Source organism: Penaeus chinensis, chromosome 14, assembly GCF_019202785.1.
Source record: "Penaeus chinensis breed Huanghai No. 1 chromosome 14, ASM1920278v2, whole genome shotgun sequence".
Lineage (NCBI taxonomy): Eukaryota > Metazoa > Arthropoda > Malacostraca > Decapoda > Penaeidae > Penaeus > Penaeus chinensis.
The window spans coordinates 15,257,702-15,267,701 of record NC_061832.1 but is presented as its reverse complement, the minus strand read 5'-3'; the positions used below and the strand labels follow the sequence as shown (position 1 = coordinate 15,267,701).

The 10,000-nt window shown below is 40.0% G+C and overlaps 1 protein-coding gene and 1 long non-coding RNA gene across 2 annotated transcripts in view; one reads left to right on the top strand and one right to left on the bottom strand.

Annotated features, from left to right (window-relative positions):
* Positions 1-507, top strand: part of LOC125032456 — a 1,655-nt gene extending 1,148 nt beyond the window's left edge. Inside the window, exon 2 of the long non-coding RNA XR_007115545.1 lies at positions 82-507. This is a non-coding gene — a long non-coding RNA (uncharacterized LOC125032456). The remainder of the gene's footprint in view (positions 1-81) is intronic.
* Positions 508-8,388: 7,881 nt separating this feature from the next.
* On the bottom strand, positions 8,389-9,990 carry LOC125032454 (myosin regulatory light chain 2-like). The gene has a single exon (XM_047623597.1). The coding sequence runs from the start codon at positions 9,668-9,670 to the stop codon at positions 9,140-9,142; it is 531 nt and encodes a 176-aa protein (XP_047479553.1). The 5' UTR covers positions 9,671-9,990; the 3' UTR covers positions 8,389-9,139.
* Positions 9,991-10,000: the final 10 nt, after the last annotated feature.

Here is a 10,000-nt window from a genome sequence, read left to right as displayed (position 1 = left end):
CTAAGTAATTACTATGTAGGGTCACCAGTTCAGATCATTTGTATTTCCATTCCTAATCTTATGTTCATCTCCTTTCAACAGGAAAGAAGGAACCCTAAGCAAAGCATGGAAGAAAAGAAAAGAACCTGAATGTTGATAATAATTAATATATCTTATTACAATGACTTTCATCAAACAATATTCGGCTGCTTTTGCCATTGTGTACAACCATTACCATGACTAAAAGATAGCAGAAATCATTTTACCGTAATACTTTTGCATAAGTTTATTAAATATTTTTTTCTCTCCTTTGGCTACCCATATAGCAAGGTCATATTCTGGTCTGTGATTGTTTACCTTCACGTCCATTTTGAATATGGTGTATATAATATGTCGCCCATTTTGTCTCAAATGAGTCTATTATTTTAATGTATATAAATACTTTGTGGAGAATCTTTGTCAGGAATGATTACCAACATGAATACATTACCATTACTTTCATATTTAACTAAATTCTAAGAAAATACACTATAGACATTCATTATCCCCAAAGCACCATAGCTTGCTCTAGGCAAACCTACATCTGGCTTTCCTAGATCCCCAGCTATGTCACTCAGGTCTTGTTCTAAAGATAATAACCTCTAGCCTAATGCCTGGGATAAGATGACAAAAGTGGGAAAGCCGCACCTTAAACATTTTCTTACATACCTATTGCCTCAAAAATTATCTTTTAGTTTGTAGTTATTTAAAGAAAGGCTAATAGGAACTAAGTTATTGTCCAAGATGTGGTTGCATTGGCTGATGCCGTGTACTTCAGCAAAGACTCCAGCAATGGCCACGAGATTTATACCTTGAATATTCTGACATAACAGAACATGTGGATGTTTCTGGCAATTTATTATCAAATGCAGAACAAATCCAAGTCCTATCTTGCCTAAATATATGTGGTAGGTGTGTTGGATATTAACACAGCCTCAATTGCAGAGGCCATGTACTTTGTATAGCCAGGGTGTTATTTTCTGCATATTCTACGACTAATACATTACTCTATCTATGCAAGATCATATTGCCTGAATCTTTAGCAAGGCATAAATGAGGGAAAATCATCTTAGCTAGGTTCCAGCGGCAATTTAGTCTCGTACTAACATTATTGGCACACCTGCATCATGAAGAGCCTAAAATCTGATTATTTTTTTTAGTTCAAAACAGCCATCCAACCTTGCAATTCTTAAATTCTTGCTTCAATTATCCCTAGTATCATAAGTGTGATCTTGATTTCCATTACAAGTGATACAACTGAATTTCTCTATTACCTCTCTCTCTCTCTCTCTCTCTCTCTCTCTCTCTCTCTCTCTCTCTCTCTCTCTCTCTCTCTCTCTCTCTCCTGAACGCACTTATGAATATGCAAATATCTCTCTCTCTCTCTCTCTCTCCTTTCCCTTACTCTCCAGGACGCACTTATGAATATAGAATCATGCAAATATCTCTCTTTCTCTCTCTCTCTCTCCGCTCCCTTGCCCTATCGTAATATCGAAATACTGCCAAAATTAAAACCATCCTACCTTTTATCACTGCAGTGCAGACGGTCGCCACACCACCTCACCAGCACATATATTCTTAATGTACAAAAGGCTTTTCTGTCTCGCCCCATTATAATGATTAACCTTGGCTCCTGCGTCTACCCTACACAGAGCCATAAATGGTTACTTATAACTGAAAGTCTGGAAGTGTTAAGTTCTAGGTATTAATTCCTCTAATGATTTTATAATGCTGTTCCGAGAATTGCAGTCTTGACACAGTAGCTGTATGGGCAAGCTTTAATATTCATGGAAGCAATATGTAAAAGGACATTATTTTTGTGGTGGCACGTGTGTGTGTGTGTGAACGTGTGTGTGTTGGTATATGTTTTCTTTCCAGTGATATAATTTGTTGCATTAACTAAATGTATAAAAACAATCTAATATCATGTGAGCTTACACCCGATTTATGAAATACGTACAATATTGAAATTTCAGATATTATCAACCTGAAATATATGTATATAAAATACAAATGCACACATGCACTACCACACGCACAGTCGCACACACACCCCCAGCCCCCCAGGCCCCCCTCACACACACACACACACACCTATGTAAGTATTTCTGAAACACCCAGAGGCAACCGCGAAATTGTCAAAACACTGTAACAGCCAATACTACTTGGATTTTTAACAACTGTTAACTGAGAACCGTGGAGAAACTATCTTGAACTGACACACTTTTTTCACTGAAGCAGTTTAGTTGTTACCAGCACCAAATGTATAAAGCTTCTGATATAACACCCATTTACGACAGGCGACTGTGCATATGTATTATCTAAGCTCTGATTATCACCAGACAGACAGGATGTTATTTCATGATACTGTATCAAGTGAGGCTGCATCCTGTGAACGCACTGGACGAATTAAAGAAAAAAAAACGTCGATCATTTTTTCTTTTAAGGACGATAGCTCAACTATTTCTGCCTTGTTGATTCATTATTTTTTTCAATATCTTTTGGTCCAGGAAATTAATTTTAGGGCGAAACAGATTAACGTTATCTAAATAGTACAAACAATGTAATCACGAACCATATGTTAAGTGGTAAACAGCAGCGTTAAAATAATCTTGTTTGTAAATCTGTTGTGTAGATATTGCATCAATACAAGCCCTAGGTTAAATGTTTATTTTTCAGTAAAATTGATATTCTGCAATTCATTGTAACACCAAATAAAAGTTTTTTTTCAGGAACTAAAGGACTATAATTTCTCAAATCTATTTAGGCATTATTTTGAATATGTCAACGTTATTCTCTCAAATCCAACAAAGATTTAGTTGAATGCAAAACGTAACAGTGTATTTTGCACTTTTTTTTTTATTTTTATTTTTTTTTTTACGAAATATTGCTCATTGCTCATTATTTTCGAAATGTAGTGGCATTTTCATTCGATAGCACAATATTAGTTTGGAACAGAAAATGTATCCTAATTTGAAAAGAAACAGTAAAATATATATATATAATTCATAACATGTATATAGCAACATCTAGCGAGAGTAGCAACAGGGCGAAGTCTAAGCAGTAACACGAAATATCTGTGGTCGAAACATAAACTCTACAGACGGTGATGGTTACTCGTCCATGGCCGTGTTGATTCACCCAGATCAGGAGTTTCCAGTCTGGGGTACGTATACTCTTGGGCGGGCACGACAGGAGTATACTTATTGGCAATGGCTTTCAGTCAGGCTACGTCATGCTTCGTACACAGTGGTAACGTGCCGGCCTCTAATCTGAGGGGTCGGCGGTTCGCGCCCCGCCCTTGCGCGAGAAGTTGCAATTGTCGCCTGGAGGTTACTGCTGTGGCTGGGTACCACGGCGGGTAAGGACTTAGCCGAGCCAGCACCAGCTGACACACGTTAGCGAGTCGACATTAGTCGACACAGGCCGGGCTCCCCTCAATGGCATAGCCCGGGCGAAGCTCAGCTTCGCATATCGGACTCATCCTTAGTGGAAAATAGATGATAAATGCAGACGGAACGGACGGAAAGATGGTCAAAAAATATTTTACCTACATCATAAACAAAACATGACGGTAGTAGTAGTAAAGATTATTTACATTTTCACTTGTACAGTAAACAAGAAATTAATATACCATACACACTAGTGGCTGTATAGAGAGAGGGATAGATACAAGTGGCGTCAAGCAAAGTCATAATAGATAGGAAAACAATGAATAAATACGGTTTCGCCATGCATGTTTTTATGTTTGTAACCGAGCGCGTCCCAAGGTGTTCCTATACAGTTTGCCCCAAAATGCGTCTATTAATTAAATGTTATGTGAGTTTAGCATTTATTGCACTATAATGATGAGACATATGTCGATTACAGAGTAATGTTAAAAGAAAGAAATGAAAAAGGCATTTTCAGGCAACTGTTCTGAGAACACCTTTGGCCGCGCATTCCTTTATATATGTGTACGCATACCATGTGTACGCATATTACTTGTGTGACACTTCATATACATATATATATATATATATAATACATGAACCAGATTTTTTATAATGCAAGAGTCGTATCTAATAAAGCTTCAGAAACACGTATATTAGAAAGATTTAGAGGAAAAAATATACACAAAAGACAGTTGAAGATTCATGCTACACAAAGCAGCCTCAAGTTATCCAAGGTCGCGGCAACAATTATGCGGCCAACGAGTAGGTCGCAAGAGTTAGGGTGTATGTCTGTGTATATGTGTGTGTGTGTGGGGGGGGGGGGGGGTTGTGTGTACGTGTGTGTGGGGAGGGGGGTGCATGCGTGTGTGTGTGTGTGTGTGTGTGTGTGTGTGTGTGTGCAGAGATGAATAGGAAAACAGCCACAATAAGAAATTAAATTTAATTCATTTAGGTTATTTATCCTTCTGATGAACTCTTGACGTGCTCACAACTGTTCCGAAACAGTTGCGAGACATGATTTCATACCCAGGCCAAGATACTTTGTTGAGTAACAGTCCTGCAACAAAGTATCTAAAACATCGCTAACCAGTTGAGCAACAATCCATGTTTGTTTCGCAACTATTGCTGAAGAGTTCCGAAGCACGTTTTTTGCGTGTTTCTGTGTTTCCTACTGGGTATGGGAAACTCGATACAAAGTTGCAGGTAACACGACTCTTCACCGTCTGTCGGCCAGTCGTCTGCTGACTTTTGTTCGGTTGTAGGGATGGTGTGCACGATCGAATACAGGGATATACACGTGTCAAAGGTTTATGGAATCTATATTATACTGTCAAATGAAATCGCATGTATACTGCAGACTTGTCACTGCATAATGAAGGAGGCGATGCGCTAGTAGGAAAGAGGAAAAAGCCTGATGAATTAGGAAAATATAGTATCCTATTAGGCAGATATATTGACTTATATAGCTAAGTATTAGCAGAATAATAAATTGCCTCTCACGCAACTGTATTGACTTATAGAAGCAATTAATTTCGAATTACTATATTGTCAGCTTATTCTGCCACTATATTAACATCACTTTAACTACTTTAAAGTATAGATGGTGCTTGTGACCATATACCATTCTCACTATGTCCTCGAAAATCATATGGTAACAAGCAGAATAAGATGACAGCACATTAATTATAGTTATCTACCTCTTGACAATCACCAACGGTGTATATTGAAAATACAAATACTAGACTTTTCTGACTGCTCTAAGCTTTGCGAGTCAATACAGCTGTGTGACTATTTTTTCTGACAGCACTAAGCTATGTGTCAATGTGGCTTCGTGTTGTTGTTATTTACTTAGATGTTTTAGGCAGGAATTATTTTTTCCAGGTTCGAAATCTGGACAACCGGATAGACACTTGGCCTGATCGAGGTGTTAAGTTCCACTCCTAGTTGGTAGGAGGTTCAGTGCAGCTTGGTCTTGGTCAACGTGTAAATAAATGTCCAGTAAGGGTCGCGAAACAATTTAGATACAAATCGGTGTCCATGTTTTTCAATTGTTTCACAACATTCGGTTAATAAAATCGCTCGTGTTTCGCAACAGTTGCTAAAATCTACTTTGGTCTGTATTAGGCTTTACGATTTATTATTATTTTTTATTATGGCTGTTTCCTATTGATACATAGATTGATATAGTTATAGATATATGCGTGTTTGCATGTGCATTGGTTCTTGCAGAATAGGATTTTTTTTTTTTTTTTCAAATTTCAAGTTTTAACGTCTTTTGTGTGTGATAAAAATATAAAATTCAAGTGATAAATTTTAACAGATATAGATAAGAGCTCATTCTTTTATATATCCTTATCGTCGTCATGTCCTATTTGGTGCTCGACACGTGGCCACGAGACTGAAAAGTTATATATATCTGTAACCATCTGTCTGTATGTATGTACACTTCTATGTAACTATATATGTATGTCTATATCTATATATATCTATCTAACTATATATGCACACATACAGACATATTTACATACACATGCATACATACAGACATACATATATACACACATATACACACACATATATAGATATAGATATAGATATATTATGTATATAATATATATATACAAACACCACACACACACACACACACACACACACACACACACACACACACACACACACACACACACATACACACACACACACACACACACACACACACACACACACGCACACACGCGCGCGCACACACACACACACATAAATATGTGTAGTATATATATACATATATATATACATATATATGTGTGTGTGTGTGTAAGTGTGTTTGCATATTTCTTGCAACTTTGCTTCCATGTGTGTAAGTGTTTATGCCGCCATTTTCTAAAGTATCTACATTTTCAAATATTCCACATTCTTCCTCGTTTTTTCTTCCACATTTTGCATATCCACATCATGCTGCTTATCTTATTTATTTGCATGTTCATATATCCTACGACATGCCTCATTTTACAAATTATTTTACACACTGTATCCCTTCAGTCTCAGCATGTAAAACACGTACGTGACTTTTTGCTTTCAAACACAAGCCACGCGATTCTTCGTTATCTCCATAGAACTGTATAGTGAAATGTGACGCAACCTCTCTTTACATAATGTGAAAAAAGAAAAAAAAGATAAAAATGAGGTTTTATCTGATAGGGAGGAAGGCATTTTGTTCAGCCCTTTGTTAGCTAATTTTGCCGCATGTAAGAGAAACCGAGAGAGTGAGAGAAAGAGAGAGAGAGAGAGAGAGTAAGGGAGGGAGGGCGAGCGAGAGAGAGTGAAAGATGGAGAGAGAGAGAGAGAGAGTGAGAAAGCGGGAGAGAGAGAGAGAGAGAGAGAGAGAGAGAGAGAGAGAGAGAGAGAGTAAGGGAGGGAGGGCGAACGAGAGAGAGTGAAAGATGGAGAGAAGAGAGAGAGAGAGAGAGAGAGTGAGAAAGCGGGAGAGAGAGAGAGAGAGAGAAAGAGGGAGAGAGAGAGAGAGAGAGAGTAAGGGAGGGAGGGCGAGCGAGAGAGAGTGAAAGATGGAGAGAGAGAGAGAGAGAGAGAGTGAGAAAGCGGGAGAGAGAGAGAGAGAGAGAGAGAAAGAGGGAGAGAGAGAGAGAGAGAGAGTAAGGGAGGGAGGGCGAGCGAGCGAGCAAGCACGCCAGCGAGAGAGAGAGAGAGGGGGGGGGGGAGAAGGGAGAGAGGAGAGAGAGAGAGAGAGAGAGAGAGAGAGAGAGAGAGAGAGAGAGAGAGAACGACAAACTTAGACAGACAGACAGAAGACAAAAAAAAAAAAAAAGCAAAAAAAAAAGCAAAGAGAGAAAAGACGGAACGCAGAAGAAAAAGAGACAAAAAAAAAAAAAAAAAAAAAAAAAAGGAAAAGAGAATCACCAACAAAGAGATACGCGGAAATAAGAGGAAGACAAAGACCCAGACATATAACAGCCTTTTCCTGTATCGAGTATATTACGTGTTAACTGCTAAACCACGAGCGTAAAGGCGTCTAACCTGAAACGGAACTCGCTCTCACCTCGTCTTCTGTTTTCTCAAACTTTCCTTATGTTGCAGGTTCCCGTATCCGCGTGCAAAATGAGCAATTGCAAGAGTAAATTATCTGTATTTTTTAAAGACACGAATAATTGCCTTCAATCTGGGAAATAGTTAAAATAAAGATTTCTTGGCAGGAAATTGCTTGGTTTCATAGATGATTATAATGATAATAATAATTATGATAATGATAATGATGCTGCTACTGATACTATTACTACAAATAATAATAATGCTACTACCACTACTCTACTATTGTTACTACTACTCCTACTACTACTAATTATAATTATAACAATAACAAAAGAATAGTACTAATAACATCATTGATAATAACAATAACAACAATAATAATCATCATTCTCACTATCATCATCATTATCATCACAAACATTTTTCACAGGCTACACAACTGCATCATGACGAGTTTTAAGAATTTTCTTTTACAAGTACAGAAAGGTGATCAGTGGCCTCATAGAAAACGGCTAGAACTTGTAGTTGATTCCGCGTAAACAGTTGGCCTGTTTCCTTCTAAGACATAGTGGATTTAAGTGCCTTGAAATATGGGTGACAAAGGCGTGTAATGTTCGGATGGGTTGATACATTTGTGTGTTTTTTTTTTGTTTTTTTTTTCGTTTGTTCTGTTAAGAGTAACGTAGGCTTTTTTGGTACATATATACTGTACGAATGTATACGAACACACACATACATATGTGTGTGTGTGTGTATATCTAAATATACATATACATATGTATGTATGTATGTACATGTACATTATATACACATACATACACACACACATACGAGCGCGCGCGCGTATGTTTGTATATATTCAAATGTATGTGTTGATATATAAACACGCATACATGTCATTAAATAAATCGTATATTTCAGGAACATTAAAAAGGACTGCTTGCAGTACATCTCTCTACTTATATTCATTAATATTAACAGACATTATATGCTCAGTGTACCTGCGCAGATAACTTGTAAATACAAAAGAGATAGAAAAACGCACTTTATATTCGTCCGGTCATGCTGTGCATATTTATTTTGAATAAGAAACATCTAGCTCTATTTGGTCAGATTGAAACAATGTGTTTGAAAACCCAACATCTTACACTAAACCTAATGGGAGGATTTTCAGGTTGAGGATCATTTGCACGCGCACTTGGCATGGAAAATCTTTCACGCAGTCAACGTTTTAGCCACTTCTTTCACGTAGGTGGGTTTCTCACTGTCCAGAGGAAGAATTCACACACAGTCGTCCATATCACTTCACTCTGTGGTTTCAGAATGGGAGATACATGCAGGGTGGTGGGTGATGTTCACGAAGTAACGTGGAGGAAGGGGTGGTCATGGATGCACACAAGGGGTGGGGTCGACGGGAGGGTACACACGGGAATTCAGGGTATGGGGTGCACTGTGCCCGAGGGCGGGGTATGAAGAGAGTGGGTATCATTCGCGAAGAAGGGGAAGTGGTAGTAAGAACCAGCAGTAGATGACCAAGAAGAGCTTTGAGTGCCACAGCCACTGGTAGCAACCTGCTGCTGGTGATGGCGTCCACTTTCACACTCTGTCTCTCTCTTGCACGGGCGTAGGGAAGGGAGGTACGCTTAGGCAGCACCCTCCTCCTCCTCCTTCCCTGAACTAGCGCACAGCATGGAGATGAGAGCGTCGGCGTCGATGATGCCGGTGTCCTCGTCCATTTCCATCTGCTCGAAGGCGTCGTCGACCTCCTGGCTGGTGAACTTGTCCCCGAAGGCCATGAGCATCAGGCGGAACTGCTCGGAGTCGATCTCGCCGGGGGCCTTCTCGAAGGCGCGGAAGGAGGCGGCGACAACATCGTCGTCGTCGGACTCTCCCGAGGAGCGCTCGGCGAACATGTGCAGGAGGGTGGTGAAGTTAATGGGGCCGGGGGCTTCGGCCAGCATCTCGTCGAGCTCCTTGTCGGTGGCGATGCGGCCGATCTCGTCGAAGACACCACGGAGATCGGTCTTGTTGATAATGCCGTCGCGGTCGCGGTCCATTATCTGGAAGCCCTCCTTGAACTCCGCCACCTGCTTCTGCGTGAACATGTCGAAGACATTGCTTCCTGTCTTCTTGGCCTTCTTGGAGGAGGAGCGGGATCCCTTCGAGGCAGGCATGATTGCGACCCTAGCTGTAATGCACTGAAGGGTGGTGCATCCCTCCCTCAAATTTATAAGCTATGAGGGGGAGGCGAGCCGGTAGGGCTGCGCAGGGCGGGTGGGCGCACATGCTATATTTGGTGAAGGGGGCGGTGTCTGTCACACAAAGTACTGGCGAGAATGGGTGGACGCGGATATGTTCAATAAGGAGTGCCATAGTGGGTTTTCCTGACTGAGCTCAAAGTGTTACCCTGATTCGACCAATGTCTCGACGCCAACACTTCGAAGCAGGAAGAAGGGAGTCACTTGCATTTACTTCGTCGCCAGCCTAAGGTAGAATGTATGACA

What these genes read in the sequence shown, in the direction of transcription:
- LOC125032454 (XM_047623597.1), bottom strand. Translation starts at nt 9,670, where the DNA reads ATGCCTGCCTCGAAGGGATCCCGCTCCTCCTCCAAGAAGGCCAAGAAG.